Source organism: Rhinolophus ferrumequinum, chromosome 24 (genome assembly GCF_004115265.2).
Source record: "Rhinolophus ferrumequinum isolate MPI-CBG mRhiFer1 chromosome 24, mRhiFer1_v1.p, whole genome shotgun sequence".
In the NCBI taxonomy this organism is placed as follows: domain Eukaryota; kingdom Metazoa; phylum Chordata; class Mammalia; order Chiroptera; family Rhinolophidae; genus Rhinolophus; species Rhinolophus ferrumequinum.
The window spans coordinates 4,554,730-4,573,279 of record NC_046307.1 but is presented as its reverse complement, the minus strand read 5'-3'; the positions used below and the strand labels follow the sequence as shown (position 1 = coordinate 4,573,279).

The 18,550-nt window shown below is 46.5% G+C and overlaps 1 protein-coding gene and 1 pseudogene across 1 annotated transcript in view; one reads left to right on the top strand and one right to left on the bottom strand.

Annotated features, from left to right (window-relative positions):
• The window catches only part of COL23A1 (collagen type XXIII alpha 1 chain), a 319,451-nt gene extending 306,554 nt beyond the window's left edge, over window positions 1-12,897 (bottom strand). The window contains exon 1 of the mRNA XM_033096768.1: window positions 12,251-12,897. Coding sequence (XP_032952659.1) covers window positions 12,251-12,544 — 294 coding nt within the window. The 5' untranslated portion in view covers window positions 12,545-12,897. The remainder of the gene's footprint in view (window positions 1-12,250) is intronic.
• Window positions 12,898-16,390: 3,493 nt separating this feature from the next.
• LOC117017046 (DAZ-associated protein 2-like) lies at window positions 16,391-18,323 on the top strand (annotated as a pseudogene).
• The last annotated feature ends 227 nt before the right edge of the window (window positions 18,324-18,550 follow it).

The following is an 18,550-nucleotide window of genomic DNA, read 5'->3' as shown; positions in this document are numbered from 1 at the left end:
CCCATTGCTGTGTGAACTTGTCCTTCATTTGACTGCACCACCACACGGGGCTGAAAACAAGATGCTGTAGATGGTAACAGCCCACACATCACACAAAATGGCTTGGTTAAGTAAATGGGTAGACTTTGCTTTTCTTGTGGGATGATGCTCCTTGGAGGCCCAAACTTGAGTAGATTTTATTTAAACTGTCTCCTGAAATGCCAGATTACATTCTAATTGCTTTATGATTTGTCTCACAACTCCAAGTTGGAAGTGAATTCAGTTTTAGAAGTTGATATTACCCATTTGAAAGCGCTTTTCTCCACAGATTTTTGTGGCTACATCAGAAAATTACAATTTTCTCATTTACCAATGTGAACTGAAGCAGATGTGAGTGAGGCCTCTAATTCACTAGGTTAATCCTGAATATTTGGGGAGTTTGTGCCATGTTGCATAATCACAAAACAGACTAACTTATTAATTAAAGCAAGTTTATTAGGTGTTTAAAGCCATTTTGCAATGAAAAATTCATATAATAATTTTCATGAATAATTACATTTTTATTTTCGTTATAAATGTGAATGTTTTTTATTTAAATGGAAAATCTCATTCTGCTGAAAAGAGAGAAATGGGGTTATGAAGTTAATTCAGTTTTTGCTCTTCTACAACAACCAAATCACATTTCTCCATCACTGACTCGGAGACTGGACATATGTTAACAGCTTTTTTACTTCTATATCGCCTTAATAGGCTTGCAGAATCACAGTGTTAAAAGGATTTCAAGGTCAGTCATGTAACCACAGGACCTCCTCTCCGATTAGCAAACAGACATAGGCATTCCTGGTTTCAGTCATAGAAAGCATTCCAGTAAGAACAGCCATTTTCAAGATGTGTATGATGTCCTGAGCACTTTGGGCATAAACTTGTTTAATCCCCACAGAAAATTTAGGAGGCAAGGATGATAATCCCCATTTACCAGATGGGCGATCTGAAGTTTGGAAAAACAGCCATTTACCCAAAATCACACAGCTGAGAAATGGTGGAGTTGAGAGGTGAACCAAAGTTTGCTTAAAGCTAAAGTCGTGCCTGCCACCCTACATTTCCACATTCCTACATTCCTCTTACTGAGGATGTCCACACTGGCAGAAAAAGCTGCTGCCCCAAACTAAATGACTGCTGCTCCAGGGTCTGCCAGGAGGCATTGGAAAGGGCTCCAGATGAAGAATCAGGTTACCCAGGTTCGGACGTACGCTGCCCCTCTCTGAAACGGCAAGGCCCATCTCACAGGGATGTGTGTGGCTGGGGTGGGGGCTGTTAAGAAACATGAGGACACATATGAGAACGCTTCTGCCCAGGGAGGGCACAAAGGAGGCACTCCATCATCTCTCCTAAGCCTCTAGGAGGGCACCGACTTGACTTTCTTTAAAATGACATCTGCAAACTTATTGTGTCTCCCAACGGTTCATGCTTAGTTCTAAAATATGTTTCCGGATATGATGAAGAGATGTCTTCTGAGTGCCTGTGTCAACAATTAAAGATTAATCCTGATCCTACACATGGAGAAAATTGAAGGGAGAGGGAGTTGGAGGTCGTGTGTGGCCTCCAGAGAATGTTCCCAAACTGAGTTACATTTGTTCACGGAATTAGAAGTCCCAGCGGGGACCGAGTTCAATGTGAATGCTGCTCAAGAAAGGGCTCGGCACCAAACCAACGAATGAGCGCAATTCTGAGATGGTATTTTCAGAGTTTTTCCAAATCTTATTTTAAGATTCTCTTTATCATCAATTGCTTTTGCTTTTACAGCAACAACACATCCAATCGAAATAAAATTTCAACCAAAAGAAAACTGAATCTACTTTGCTCATCATAAAACCTGTAGTGAGACTTCACAATGGCGTGACAGTTGGAATACAAGGAGAAATGTGTACGTCATGGACACACTTGGATGTTCCAAAATCAAAACAAAGAAACAGAGCCCTAAAGACAGTCCTTGTTAGGCAGTTACATCCTAAAGAATAACCGAAGTAAGAGACTCCTATGACACAATCAGCTGTGCCGTTATCTATGCCAAGAGAAATGTGGAGGAGGCCTAGCTGCTGTGTTGGTATAAAGATACAGCCTCCATTAAGCAGATCCTATGCAGTCATGAAACATGACAGTAAAGCTGTGCAGACCCTGCAAAAATATTCTTGATGTGAGGTTGAAATACGTACAAGCAAGGCATGAATGGTGGACACTCTGTGGTTACAATCAGGTAAGCGTAAATCTGTTATGGATAAAAATTGGGAGAGACAATCAAGATGGCACAGTAGGTAAATGCTGCGCTTACCTTCTCTCACAATCACACTAAAATTACAACTAATCTAAAAAACAACCATTATTGAGAATTGCCTAAAATCAAGCTCAGCTGAAGTCTTTCAACTAAGGACACGCAGAAGAACCCAAATTGAGACTGGTAGGAATGGCGGAGATGGAGAACAAGCTGGTCCCACACCCGCGTGTAACCAATAAAGATCCAGAGGGGTATTTCAGCTATGGGGTCCTCTCTATTACCCAGAGGAGTGAGAGGTCCTAGCCCCACCCCAACCCAGGGTTCCAGTGCCGGTGGGAGGGCGGGGGGAAAGTCCCCATAATTTCTGGTTGTGAAAACTAGCAAAGATTCTGACTGAGTGAGATTGAGTGCGGCTGTACTCCCAGGCGCTCCTCTTAAAGGGACCGTGTGCAGCCTTACCCACCAACAGACTCACTTGCTCTGAGCTCCAGCGCTGGGGCAGTGTCTGGAGAGGTGGCAGGGACATATGGTGAGGAACTGAGTTGTCTGGCTTGGGACAGGGGCTGGAGAGGTGGCTTTCTCCAGGACAGGAGAGCTGGTGGAGGCCATTGTTTTTTTGCTGAGGCCTGCCCCTCCCTGGCGTGCTGACACAAGGCAGCCGCCATATCTGTGTCTCCACTGTCTGTTCGCCATGCCTTGGCAATTTGAGACCTGGCCCCGCCCAACTTTTGGGCACACCCAGGCTGTTTCCAGTGGCTTTTTTGTGCAGACCACCTACCTTAGCTCAAGCTGCAGACTTTCCTAGGGTCTCTCAAAGTTTTGTGGAACCCAGATAAGTAGCATCTGGCTTGAGCATGTCCTGTACCTCTGGCTGAGCAGCCCTAAGTGTGGCACTAGCGGTAGCTGGCCTTGGTTTACGGCTTGGCCTCTCAAGGCACTTCCAAGCACAGCATGGGCAGCAGCCATCTGCGGATTTTTTTGTGGCTCCTGCCGGGTTACTCCGGGTGGGGCATGACTGTGGCTGAACTTGCCTACAGCGGATCCCCTCCAAGGTGATCTTGGGGCTGGCACCTCCAGTGGCCAGCTTCAAAATGAGCTGGAGCATTACCCAGCCACCTCCAACTATAACACACCCAAGGGGCAGATTGGGCTGGCACAAGAGCCCTGCTGAGGGAGATCCTGCTCTGTAGGGTCAGCCCCTGCACAACAACTCTTCCACTGAAGTCAAGGCCAGTCCTCACAACCAGCGAGCCCAAGGGCCAGTCCCTCTCATTGATGTGCAATTATCAACCAAGGCTCAACTACAAGAAGAGGGCACACACAACCCACACAAAGGACACACCTAGAGTGCCTGGCTCAGGTGACTAGAAAGACTGTGTCACTGAGCCCCACAGCACACCTACTATATAAGGCCATTCTACCAAGACCAGAAGACATAGCAGCCCTACCTAAATACATAGAAAAAAACACAGGGAGGGAGCCGAAATGGGGAGACAAAGAAACATGTCCCAAATTAAAGAACAGAATAAAGCTCCAAAAATAGAACTAAGCAAAATGGAGATAAGCAATCTATCAGACACAGAGTTCCAAACACTGGTTATAAGAATGTTCAGTGATCTCAGGGAGAACTTCAACAGAGAGATAGGAAGCATAAAAATGGAGATGACAACCACGAAAAAGAACCAGTCAGAAATAAAGGATACAATAACAGAAATGAAGACTACATTACAGGGAATCAACAGTAGATGAGATGAAGCAGAGGATCCAACCAGCGATGTAGAAGATAAGGTAGCAGAAAACATCCAACCAGAGAAGCAAAAAGAAAAAAGAATCCCAAAAAACTGAGGAGCGTTTAAGGGGCCTCTGGGACAATATCAAGCATACCAACATTCGCATTATAGGGGCACCAGAAGGAGAAGAGAGAGAGCAAGGAACTGAAAAATTATTTGAAGAAATAATGACAGAAAATTTCCCTAACCCGGTGAAGGAAATGGACATACAAGCCCAGGTAACACAGAGAGTCCCAAACAAGATTAACTCAAAGAGGCCAACACCAAGACACATCATAATTAAAATGCCAAAGGCTAAAGCCAAAGAGAGAATCTTAAAAGCAGCAAAAGAAAAGCAGTTAGTTACCTACAAGGGAGTCCCCATAGGACTGGCAGATAATTTCTCAACATAAAGTTTGCAGGCAAGAAGGGAGTGGCAGGAAATATTCCAAGTGACGAAAAGCAGCAACATACAACCAAGATTACTCTACCCAGCAAAGCTATCATTTAAAATTGAAGGACAGATAAGGAACTTCCCAGACAAGAGAAAGCTAAAGAGTTCATCACCACCAAACCAATATTACAAGGAATCTTAGAGGAACTTCTTTAAGATGGGAGGGGGGTTAAGGATGGGTGAAAGGGGAAGGGATTAAGAAGTACAAATTGGTTGTTACACCGTAGTCATGGGGATGTAGGATATAGCCTAAGGAATATACTCAATAATATTGTTATAACTAGATATGGTGCCAGATAGCTGCGAGATCTATCAGGGTGATAGATGGGAATGAGGTTGGGGGCAGGGTGAAAAAGGTGAAGATATTAAGAAATACAAATTGGTAGTGAATACCGTATGGGGAATATAACCAACAATGTTGTAAAGATCATGTAAGGTGCCAGATGGGCACTGGACGTATCAGGGGGATCACATCATAGACTGTGTCCAATGCACTATAGACCTGAAGCTGAAGTAGAATAATATTGAATGTCAACTATAATTAAATATATAGGTATATAGAGTCACGGGATGTGGAGTATAACATAGGGAAGATAGTCAATGATATTGTAACAGCTATATAAGATGTCAAAAGGGTAGTAACTTGGGGGGTGGGTTATCACTTTATGAGGGGTTTAAATGTCTAACTATTACTTTGCTTTGTACACCTGAAACTAATAAAAAAAATTGCCAAAAAGAAAAGGAAAAGAAAGAACTGAAACGGAGTATGCCAAAAGTTAAAGAGTCCTTGTTTTAGGGTAGTGGGCTATCTCTAACCTAATCAGGTTAAATCAATATACATTATGGTTATTTTTTTTTTAAGGAGGAAGGGGAAGGGTTGCCGAGCTGGTGTGCTATTTCCCAACACTGGGTGTAGCACCTCAGATAAAGGAGGTGGTCACGTCTCAGGAGCAGCAGGAGAGCTGATGAGCATGTTCAAGGGCAAAGAGAAAAGGGCCTGCACTTGCTCTGTGAACAGCAGGTTTGAAAGAATCCTCCCTGGCCCTCACCAACACCGAGCAATGCCGGCTGGTGGGGATTAGAGTTAGAGAAAGGAGAGAAATCTGCAGAAATCCGTGGTGAAAGAGAGGGCTTCTCTGAAAGTGGAGGATTATACCAACACGCTGTGGGGCCCTTAAAGGGAAGGACAGCGAATCCAGTGCTCGGAGCGCACCCTCCACCACACAGGTGATTCCACCCAGCCCTCACTTCTCTACCCCTAACGGTGACTCCTCCCGACAGCCTGAGCTGTGCTCTCCCCTCACCTGTACAGAACTGAGGCTCTGAGGGGCCAGATGACCAGCCTGGGCTACACAGCCTGCAGGCAGTGGGTGGCTGCCGTAGACTGAATGTTTGTATTCCCACCAATTCCTATGTTAAAACCTTATCCCCAGTGTGATGGTGTTGGGAGGTGATGAGGACATGAGGTGATCTCATGAATGGGATTAGTGCCCTTATAAAAGGGACCCTAGAGTGCTGCCTCACCCCTTCTGTCATGTGAGGATACAGCAGTCTATGAACCAGGAAGCGGGCTCTCACCAGACAGAATCTGCCAGTGCCTTGATCTTGGACTTCCCAGCCTCCAGAACTGCGAGAAATAATTGTTTGCTTTTTAACAAACAACTGTGAGAAATAAGTGTCTTGTTGCCATGCAGTTATAGCAGGCTGAATGGAGTAAGACAGGGGCCTTCAGACTCCTTGTCCAGAGTGTTTTTTTTTCCAAACTCAGCTCCGCCCCCAAAGCTACCATGACACACAGCTTCAGGCAAGGTTATGGCAACCCCCAAGGCACATGCACCTCCCTGCGCCAAGTCACTGGGACTCAGGGCACCCCCACAGACTCCTCAACCAAGCCAGAGGAGTGGGGGCCCCTGCCCATGACAGGACTCCCTGGAAAGCCGAGGAAGGTGGGCGCAGGTGGCCCTGACCTGGGGCACATCCACACTGCCACAGGCTGGACATTGAACTCATACAAAGCGGGGTAGGTCATGCCTGTCCTTCTCACTCTGCCCTTCCAAGGTGTCCTGGAAATCGGGGGGGGGGGGGGGGGGGTCGGGAGGTGGGGGAGAGGAAGGGGCGGGGCTCAGGCCCGGCTGTGTGTGCCTGAGTAGGTCACTGCCTCCCTCTCAGCGACATGTCTCTTTCTTGTAAAATAAGGACAATAACCTCTGCCTTCCACATCTCATGAGGCTTTTGTGGGGAAGTTTTAAGATTTTAAGTTATCCTGTAACCTGTTAAGCTCACACCTTACAAGTGCACTATATTCAGAGAGAAATACAGATTTTGATAGTGCCACAGAAAAACTCAAATTTATCAATATACATAAACGCCGACAGAACAAGAACCTACAAGCTGCTACCCATCCCATCAGATCAAAAGTCCTTTACCTGGATTTCATGCCACTACAGAGGGATTTCTCCAGGCCATGGCTCCTGCTTGTTGCCCAAGCCTCTCTCTCATTATTCCTTGGATTGTCACTTACTTGGTTTTACCGGCCCCTTGTCCTCTCCTTCTTCTGACGACAGCACTCCAAATTGTCCTTTGGGGACCATTTTCCACTCGCAGTCCTTTCAGCGCCAGTGGGGTACACACATGTGTACACAGGTACACACAACCCCAAGCAGACCAGACTGCCTGCTGGTCTCAGGGACCAGTATAGGCCGTCTGTATTGATCATCAGAGGGAATCAGGGGGCTTCACTGGAAATGTAGGGAAAGAGAAACTAACGCTGAGGATGTGAGCCTGCAACTGCTGGCAGCTGGCCAGCACCTCACAGAACAGTGAGGGCCTCCGGGACACAGGGAGCCGGTACCGCTAACGCAGAACCAAGGCATCTCAGTGACGCAAGCCAATAAATTCCCTTTTAAACTTAAGCCAGTCCGATTTGGGGTCTATCACATTGTTATTTGAAGGTACGAGGATCCAATGGCAACTGGAAAGGCTGAATCTAAGGAGGTAATATCGGTGAGGGTAAAAGGGATGACATGCTTCTCTGGGGACCAAAATTCCAACTGCATGTGCACTGGAAGGGGATTTGGAGCCACGCTGAAATATGAGTGCTGGGAAAGCCAAGGGAACCTATGGGGTTAGGGGGACAGACGGGAGGGGTGGAGAGCTGCCTGGACACACTTAGTAGGCACAGAGCACCATACATGGTTTTGGGTGCACTGATTCCTTGGTCCTCAGAGCGCCGGGCCAGCTGCCTGCAGCCTGAGCAGCTTCTTCCACTTAACTGCATCGTGATGTGCAAGTGTTTCCACCCCCTGTGTGTGCTGTGATGTGCAAAAGTTGGAAAGCAGGACCCTAAAGTGCCATCCCCAGTGTGGAGGCCACTCACATCAGTCACTTTGGGATCAGAACAGCATCTGCTTAAGGGTTAAAGACCATAAACTGCAAAGCATGGGATTGTGCCAGAGAGAATCCCAAACACATCCACCTTGCCTGTGACTATGGCCGGAGGCAGAGCTGGAGAGCAAGACCCTGGGAAACCCTGCTGGCGAAGCGGATATGTTTATGAAATTGCAGCAGGTCAGTGGATGACTGCCCCCGTCCTCCTCACAAAGCTGCAGTTCTCTTCCGGTGGCAACGTGCTTAACCTCAGAGGAGGAATCAAGATTGGCCAAAACCACCTATGTTAACCCCATTTCCCTTGACAGTGACAGGATGACGGTGATCAGGGGCCCTGTTTCTGACTGGTGGCTATCAAGGAAGTCTGCCGAGAGATGCTGGGAGTCTCCCCCCTGACTCAAACGAAAGAGAAAGCTTCTCAAGAAGATGACTCTTTTCCCTGCCTCCTTCCCTTCTACCTTGGCTACTTTTGTGTTTAGACTCAGCTTGGAGGTTCAGCAGCCATCTTGTGACCAGGAGGAATAACTGACCAAGAGGGTAACAGACAGAACTGGCACCCAGTCATGGTCAAGTCACTGAACTAACCCAGATCTTCTGACTGATCTCCAGGCTTTTCTGGTTATGTGAAATAATTCACTGACTGTATTGTTTAAGCGACCCCACTCACGTATTCTGTTACTCTCCATCAAAAGCATACTTCCTGACTAACACTCCTCTATGTTATCTTCTTTGTTCATCACTACCTGAGTAGTAGTGACCATCATAGTAGGAAGAGGACGTTGATGCTCAGGAAGCTGAAGAGGTTAAATGACAGAGCTAGTAAACCGTGGGGCTGAAACCCCATGCATTATCTACCCCTCTCTGTCCACTGGTGTAAACGCATTCAGTTCACAGATTCCACAGGTCAGGAGCTATGCCACACGTCTTCAAAGACAAGGTGTAAAATCCAATTCAACAATTCCAAAACATATTTGTGAAAGGAACACCCGACAGCTGGCTCCTTCTAATCATGCTGCTCTGATTATAAAGCTCTCCCAAACTGTCACAAAATGAAACAAACAAACAAACAAAAAACAAGATAAAGGAAAGAGTGGATAGAGAAAGTGAGCATGCCAGGAAGAATTGGAAAGAAACTTTTTGGTTTGGGAGCCAGGAAATGCCAAGGGAACGTAGCCATGATCTACACCCCACCTTCAGTTCTGCCATGGGACTTGAAACTTGGCCTCTTTATTAAATTGCACACCTTAGAGCAGTCCTGACAAGTGACAGATGGCCAGAGAGGCTGAAAAAGCTATGTTTGATTCTGGGTTTTACAAGTAACAACCAATATATATAGTTGATGATAGGGAAGGAAAGTGCTTGAATGTTACCCTTAGTCTCTGGGTATTTCTTGTTTTCAAACTGACTGGTCTGGACAATGAAAGATCAACAGCCAATAATAAATCCATTATAAGCTGGAAATGGTCTCTTCTGAATACAATTAAATATTTCTTTAATCCTTGCATTAAACTTTTTACTGTAGTATGAAAGCCACAGTCTAAAATTTAAGCCTTTGTAATACTGGAACTATAGGTATAAGTCCTGGGGGGTTGACAACTTAGCACTTTAAAAGCACAATATCAGATGCTTATTTGGACTTACATTTTTGGGTAACACCGAAGATACTATCATTAATGACTCTTGCTCAGAAATCTGGTGTTTATGTTCTGAAAACCATTTCTTTTATTTTGTACCATGGGAAAGGTCTTTAATAATGACATGTTAACATGCATATTCCTTTGTTGTAGCTTCTGAATCTACATTATCAGGCACACCATCCCAAATAAGTTATTTCACAGTTCTGTTCCCAAGGGAACAAAGACAGTGGGTTCTATATTAACAGTGGCTTTTGTTGGCTTATTTTATTTTTTTCTGACATAAAAGTTGTGTGTGGTTGGCAAGGATTTCTCTCTTTTAATTTGGATGTGGCTTCTACTTCTGAAACTCTGAAATAAGCTTGTTGGTTAGAGGACAAGCTGTAGGCACCCTCACATATACAACCACTTCAGCACGGGCTTAAAAGAGGCTTCACTGAGAACAAGGTGGAACTGCAAAGCATGTTCAAGCACAAATGTCCTTTCTTTAAGATATTTTCAGTTCAATATTCATTTGTCTTTCATGTCTGATCGATTAATAAAGTATCTTCACATCTATTTAAAGCTGATGGTCAGCTTCCCATATTATGTGCCTCCCACAGCCCCTCTATCTCAGCCAAGGGACTCAGGGTCACCAGTCAGGTTGTGTTCATTTCCCATCCAGAGATATTTGCGAGAAGAATGGGAAGTAGCAGGAAGAGCCTGGCCCTGGGAAAGAGATGCCTTCTTACAGGGGACACCCCAGCAGCCAGAAGTTCGACCCCAAGTACACTCACACTGCGACATCGCTGATGCCCCACTGGCAGGGGAAACCGGCCAGTTGGTGCTCCGAGCACATGCCACTCAGACTCCAAGTTCAGTTAGTTAGTAGTAGGATGTGTTGAAATGTGTCCTGTGCTAACACCAGCCTGCTAAATGGTAAAGCACATTTTAAATGGAAATCCCAAGATTCAGAATGTTCTCTTTGCCTTTCTAATGAGGGGGTTTGGGTGGGAAAGAGAGAGAGAGAGAGAGAGAAAGCTCTGCCACTAAGTCATTGCTGAAGCACTGCAGGGGAGGCCACTGCAGTCTCTCCCAGCTGACCCCCGTAGTTCAGCACTTGAGGATCCAGACTTCTCGGAAGCGGCTGCTTTCCTAGAATCCTCTTCCCTATTAGAACGGACACAATTTGCAAGTTCCTTATAAAAGCTTCTCCCGGGATTTCCGATTTACTCAATCTGGACTTGCGGTTTATTTTTACTAAGAGGGGCCTCCTATTCCAAAGAACAGCCACGGTTCTAGCACTGACGGGTAGAAATTTTACTGGCTCTCCATAAATCAGTTCAACACCCTGGTCTCTAGGGATTTGCCAAAAGATAATGGGCTGCAATTATGGAACTATCACCATGAGGACTCCGGAAAGATTTCTGAAGTTTGCAAGCACTTCAGGGAGAAAAGAGGAAATCATTTCATGAAGCAGCAATTTTGCCGAAAACCAAGCAAGAAGAGATGTAATGCTGGCTTAGAAAGTGTCTGAGAATGAAGAGAGAAAGTGAGCATGCCAGGAAGAATTGGAAAGGAACTAAGTGACTAAGAAATAGGTATGGTGTGGTGCAGTCTTCCCCCATCTCCCTAAAGATTCCAAATTAGCTCAAGGATGTCTAGAGCGCTCAGGATTAAAGATAACAGCTCTGCAGTTCCGGGATTGGTGGTAACAGACCTGCCATAAAACATGCTACATCTCATCCTACAACTGAATATGCCCCCATTGGACAGGTGCTTGGGATCCTGGGAAGAAGAGGATGGCTTCCTGGGAGGAAGAGGATGGCTCAGGCAAGGGAAGCTCTAGCCAGTCCAGACTGTCTCAGTTCTATGGGGAGGGGCACTGCTACCCAAAAGGTGGGGGTTTTGATGAATATGATGGTCCCAAATGGGCCGCCTGCTTGAAGACATACAGCAGCAACCTTAATAGAAGTGTCACAGAGTCTCATATGCTTCCTGAGGATGAGTCTGCACTGCACAGGTGGCATCGCCCAGGTGGCACCGCCTGAAACCAGAAGCCAGAAAACCCGACTGTCTTTTCTTCCCCTCACCCTACCAGTCTGGGCATCCCCAGGTCTCGGCGGCATGGAGTGCGCACTCAGCCGCAGCAGCCCCAGACACAGCATCTCCAGATGGAGATGCTCAGAAACAAACTTTCCTGGGGACGCAGGGTAGGCAGGCTGGGCTGGCCAGATCTCTTCAAGGCCCGGGGCCTCCGGTCGGTCTGAGGCTTCCCTCCACGGTGGCCGCCGTTCTGCTGGGGGGCCCATGCCTCTCCAGGTGCAGCAGCTGCTACCGTTTGTGGAATCACGCACCAGATACTGCCTTCACGAGCTTCGTCATTATCCCGCGCAGATGAGGAGCCGGGAGCCCACCGCAGGCGGGAAGTGACCGGTCCGAGCCCACGCACACCTGGAGACTCGCCCCCAGTGCTGTTATTTCGAAATCTTTCCTCTCCCTCCCTCAGATCGTCCCCGAAACGGCCCTTGTAGCTCTTTTCCCACGGTCGTTTGCCCCGGAACGCAACCCTGAGGTTGGAGAGAGGACAGTAGGACCCCCTCGGGGCCGGCACCCCCAGCCTCTGCCCCTCGCGCAAGCCACCGGGGTGGACTCACGCGACCCGTCCTCGGGGAGACGGCCACACTGCTCGGGGCTCCCAGCGCGAAGATACTCCCCCAAGCCCGACACACTCCCTTCCAGCCCGACCCCTCCTCCCCAGTGCCCCGCGCCTCACCTCGCGCAGCAGACGCTCCAGGTGCGGCTCGGCCCAGGCGGCCAGGGAGCCCGGCGGCCCCGCGCGCCGCAGCAGCTGCCGCTCCTCCTCGAGCGCCTCCACCCGGCCCTGCAGCGCGGCCGCCTGGGCGCCCAGCAGCAGACAGGCGGCCGCCGAGCCCACGGAGAGCAGCAGGCACAACGCGCTCACCGCCCAGGTCCCGGCCGCCGTCGCGGGGCGCCCCCCGCCGCCACCGCCACCGCCTGCCGGGCAGCCCTTCCGCGCGTCGCCAACGTTGCGCTCGCCCCGGCTCATGGCGCGCTTTTCGCGCGTGGGCTGTCGGGGAGGCGGTGCAGAGCTGGGGTCGTAGACTGAGAGCGCGGGGAGCAGGCGGAGAGCCCGAGGCACGAGGTCGGCGGGACGCAGGGCTTGGCCTCCGGGCAGCAGCGGATCGTGGCGCACGCCCCCTTCCCTGCCGCCAGCTCCTTCACGGCCACTTTGGGCAGTTTCCTCTATGCAAATAGACCCTGCCAGAAAAGGAGCCGGGACCCACCCAGGGGAGGAGCGGCCTGGCCAGCCCGGCGCGGCAAGGGGGCGGGGGTGGGAAGGGAGCTGGCTCCAGGAACCCCCGCGCGCCTGGCGGACCCCGCGCAGCGCACACCTCCGCACTCAGCTGCCCCAGGCACTGGGCTGCACCCACTCCGGCGCGCGCACCTCTGTGACTCCCCAGTCCATGCTCCCACTGCGATCCCAAGAAATCTAAGGTGGGCCGAGAGACTCAGAGCGCCTTCTGCAGCTGACCCCTGACTGGAGCATCATTCATACCTGGCGAAAATTCCCCTAAACTTGTGAATTAACCTTTCTGACAATTTTTTAAAAGGTCAAAACTTCCAACCCTGTGGAAAACTTAAGTGAGTCCGTCCTAGATGGCGCTTTAGCGCCTCTTGGTGGCCGAAAGTAACCTCTGCACGCCCACATTTAGAGGCTGTCAGGGTAGAGATTGCACCAAGCAGAAAGATACCTCTTAGAATCTAAATTCTCTCCATTTATTATGTGCCAGACACGTGCTGCAGGGAAACATATTGTAAGACCTTGTTCCTGACCTAGGGAAGACTTTCATTTCAGAAAATTGAGACAATAACAAATGAAAAAGATGGGCAAAAACAATTCCAATTTTTGTTGAGCTGATTAATTCTGTAGTAGAAACACTTGGCCAAAAACAGTAATCCACTACGCATATTTAATCTATATTGTGATTTTGCTGCAAATTTGCCTCACAAGGTTAAGGTAAGAAAAGCTGAATGAGAAGAAAGTGGTCCTAACAGTGTTTTCAAGAAAGAGGAGAAAGGCTGGAAGTCAGGTCTCTGCTCCCTCAGATTCCTACCAGACATATTTATATCCTAAAATGGGTCCCAAGTAACCCTTCCACTTACTCCTCTAATACTCAAATAAAAACAATAAAATGCTAGTTTAGATCTTGTAATTTGGGCAACTCCACAATTATTTTTGAGAAAAAGAACTGTTATATCTATCTTCTCTCTCACTCTTTGGGTATTTTTAGATTATTAATTTCTGTGGATGATTACTTATCTCTTAAAACTGTTGAGGCCCTCCAGCTGACATTCCTTCTTAAGCCCTTAACTGGGAGGGGAAAAAAAACCTCTGAGATCAGAATAAATCAAAACATGTTTGTCATCTCACCTATGCAACTTTGTAGCTGTGACCTTAGGTAAATTGGGGTTACATATAGGTGGTTATACAGAGATAGGTCTTGGCACCACGCTATACTCTAGTGTATGTTTTTTCAGAATATAATTGCTAAGCAAACTGGATTGTCTACTCTGAAAAAAAGGACAATGCCATATTACAAGCTAGCACTTCATTCTTACTACAAACACATAGGTAAATTGCCCATCATCTATCTTTGTTAATGTTACTGCACCATGTTTACTATGTTTCAGAAGCTTCTGTATATGGAATAAGCCAAGCTCATTGGCCTTTGCTCTTGCCCACTACCTCTCTGAGATATCCTGCTCTCAGATCTTTGAACAACAAGCTAGTCCTTATCCTTCAGTTCAAAGTCCCCAGGTCCTCAAATCTCACTGTCTCTGAAAGACCTTCCGACTGCCCAACCTAACATGACTACACCTGAGAGTCCCCTTCAGAATTACTCAGGGGGTCGGGGCATTTATCATTATTTAAAGTTACCTTTTTATTAACCATATCTCCTTTGTCTTGTTCACTACTGTTTTCTCCGAGAACAGGACAGGTACTGGCACACTGTTGGTGCTCAAAAAATACAGACGGTGCAAAAAAAGTATATATATTTTAAGAAAGGAAAAAACTGTATTAAAATTGTGATACTCAATATATACCAATAACAAAAGATGAATACAAGTCACGTTTGACTTCTGCAATTACAAGAGGTGCTCAAAGTGGTTACCATCAGTGTAATTTCAAGTGTTTTTTTCCTTTCTTAAATTCTGTATACATTTTTTTGGCACTCTGTATTTCTCAAGTGAACAGAGGAAAGGTGAAAATATGTTTACTACGTACAACTCACTTTTAAAGGCAAGGAAGAAAATGCTGTCTTGTGTCAGTTGGGGTCCTGGAAGGAACAGAGGGCATCCTCAGACTGAAGACAGTGTGAAAGTAAAGACTCTTTACAAAGGGGCAGGCTAAGGGAAATCAACAGGGGATACTGAGGAAACACCCTGGGCTATCAACACTGGGAGGCCATTACCACCCCTAGCTGAAGGGGTGAGGGGAGGGAAGTGTTGTGAGGACACTGTGACTGCTTGGAGTTATATAAAAAGGTCTGCTCAGGGGTGGACGGGTGGCTCCGTTGGTTAGAGTGTGAGCTCTGGGCAAAGCGGCTGCCTGTTCGGTTCCCACATGGGCCAGTGAGCTGCGCCCTCCACAACTAGAATGAAGACAACGAGCTGCCACTGAGCTTCCGGGCGCCCAGATGGCTCAGTTGATTGGAGAGTGTGCTCTCAACCACAAGGTTACCAGTTCGACTCCCACAAGGGATGGTGGGCTACGCGCCCCGCAACTAAGATTGAACAACGGCAACTGGACTTGGAGCTGAGCTGTGCCCTCCACAACTAAGATTGAAAGGACAACAACTTGACTTGGAGCCGATAGGTCCTGGGAAAAACACACTGTTCCCCAATAAAGTCCTGTTCCCCTTCCCCAATTAAAAAAAAAAAAAGTCTGCTCAGCAGGAGCTGTGGCCTTTGGCCAAGGGACATCACCTCTTCAAAGCCATGACTTGTGACTGAACAACAGTGTGCGGCAACCCTGCCTGATGATTGACAAGGGCTTGGACACATCAGGATATAAAACATTACAAATATTTTATAAAGAAGGGATTATTTGCATCAGATAGGGTTGACAACCAGTGCAAAAAAACATAACCAATGTTGATAATGGAAAGGTTCAAATATGTTCGACAAGGTTCAAATATGTTCAAAATGCTCTCTTTAAGAAGGCAGGAGTACTTAATCATTTTTTTAAAATTTCCAGCAAAAATGGTTTAAATTAAGCTATAAGGCTTAACGGGATAAGTTTCAATTACCTGAAAAAAATGTTACATTGAAAAAGCAGTGTGATATGGTGGGAAAAGCACCAGGTCTTAACATGTAATGCCTACTTTCCTGGCTCCACTAAAAGCTCACAGCTACTATTTCAGACTCTCAGTATTCTGGTTTGTAAAAAGATACTGGCAAGGACTAGATTTACTCTATCTGAAACAACTAGAAAAAGACGAACTGTATGAAATGGCAGTTTACAAGACATTGGACGTCAGGCAGTGAAAAGCAGTGATCCTCGGGAGATGGGAAACAAATGAAATGAACTCAAGGATTGCTCCAGCTTACTCTCTGGAGAGGTTTTTCAGGCCACAGTGCAGAGAGGGGGACCCAGGCAGAGCCACCCTGAGGTGAAGAGAGCTGCAAGTCCAAGGAATCCAAGGCGGGTAGAATTGCAGGGTAGAGGAGTGAAAAGAGTTGCACAGAGGACATTGCTTCACTTGAGGTTATCACATCTGTGATAAATCTGAGGCCAAGCAAGAACCACCCCCCAAAATGAGACTACTCACTAAAGGAAACAATCCCTGCAGCTCACTAAGGCCATGGATAGTTCTTCCCACCAGCCAGCATGGAAAACCTGGTAGTGCATTGGGCACAGTAAGTACTCAAAAGCCTTTGCCTTAGTAGTAGGGAAAAACGAGCCTTAGACTAAATGCAGCTCTGTCCTGCCTAACAAAGCTTAAAACCCAAACCCCGAAAGATCAAACTGGTTCAAGTAACTTAATCATACCCCATAATAAAGCTCAAGTGAATAGGAATATAAAAATATCCAGTACCCCATAAGGTAAAATTACCAGACATGTAAAGCCGAAAGAAAATATGACCCATACTATAAGAAAAAGCAATCAAAACCAACCCAGAAATGAAAGAGATGACAGAATAAGCAGAAAAGAATATTAAAAGTTATAACTGTATTCCATATGTTCAAGGAACTAAAAGGAAAGATTGAAATTGTTGAAACATGAAGATTTTTTAAAGACCAAAGACAAAATTCTAGAGATTAAAAAATGACAACCTTTGAGATGAAAAAATACACTGGATGGGTTAAAAGTCGATTAGACACTGCAGAAGATTAATGAATTTAAAAATACAGCAACAGAAACTTATCCAAAATAGAAACAGATGGAAAACAATAGAAAAGAATTAACAGAGCATCAGTGAGCAGTAGGATAATGTGAGTAACTAGAGTCCCTAGGGGAGAGGGCAGAAAAAAAGATTAGAAATTTTTTTCAGCCATTATTTCTAAATATGATAAAAACAATAAACTCACAGATCTAAGAATTTCAAGGAACCCAAGCAAAAGAAAAATGAAAACAACCACACAAGGGACATCATAATCAAACTGCTTAAAAGAAACAGTAAAGAAAAAAACTTAAGAGAAACCAGACAAAAAGACACGTGTAGAGGAAGAAACATAACAGCAGACTTTTCATTGGAAAAAATGCAACCCAGAAGACAAACATCATCTTTTGTCAACCTAGAACTCTATACCCAGTGAGAAATCTTTCAAAAAACAAAGAAAGACTAAATACTCTCAAACATTCAAAAACTGAGAATTCATCACGAGCAGACCCACAACAAAAAGAAACATTAACGGAAGTACAGTTGACCCTTGAACAACACGGGTTTGAAGTGCCCGGGTTCACTTATATGTGTTCTTTCCAATTGATCTGAACAGTTCAAACCCAGTCTGTTCAAGGGTCAACTCATGGCTGGGAATCCTCCGTCTTAAGTTATATATATGCCCCCCCAACTACTACATTGTTCAAAGGTCAATTGTAATTGAAGCAGAAAAAAAAAAACATACCAAATGGAAATAGAGATTTACATAGAGGATTGAAGAGCACTGGAAGTGTTAATGTAACTATGTGGGTAAATATAAGAATTCTTATTTAAATCTTTAAAAAAACATAACTGGAACACGGAAGTGACTATGGGAAGAACAGGAAGAACAGGAAGCAGGCGAAAAAAATAACCCTCCGCGACGCCAATTTGAACCAGACCCACAGCCACCACGAACAGCAAAGGTCAGTATCCAACGCAGCCAACCCACCCTGTGCAGCCTCCCGGCAATCCAGAGTACCCGCCGACCTTGCATCTGCCTCAGGATCCTCCCTATACAGATGCCCCACCTGCCAACTCAGGGCTCGTCAGAGCTTTGTGACCCACGGGGCTGCACAATCCCTACCATGTCAGTTGCATTTCCTGGCACATCACCCTATTTTCCCATAGCCCAGTGTGCGGCTGTTGGACCTTTAGTTCCACAGTCCCTATGGCTTATTATCCAGCCCTATCTATCCACCTGGTTCAACAGTTCTGGTGGAAGGAAGCTATGATGCAGATGCCAATTTGGAGCTGGGGATACGGCTGACATTCCTCTCCATCCCCTGGACACCCTCCAGTGCTTCTCACTTGCAGTCATGCAGGGAGCCAATGTCCTGGTAACTCAGCTGACGGGAAACTTCTTCATGGGTGGTACAGATGGTAGTTACAGTTGGTGAAGAACCAAGGCCACCTCTGTGCCCAGAGAGACATCACATACCTTCAGCACTTCTCACAATGTAACTGCGATAGTCACATTAACCTGAAGTTGCAGTTTAGATACGTTGTTGGGGTGTCTTTCTGGTGGCCAAACTTTCAGGCACTTGTCAAACTTAATAAGGAACCATGTAATGGTAGCAGCACCTCCCTAAAGCATTTTGAGGTAAGGGAGGTGTCCGTTCATAAA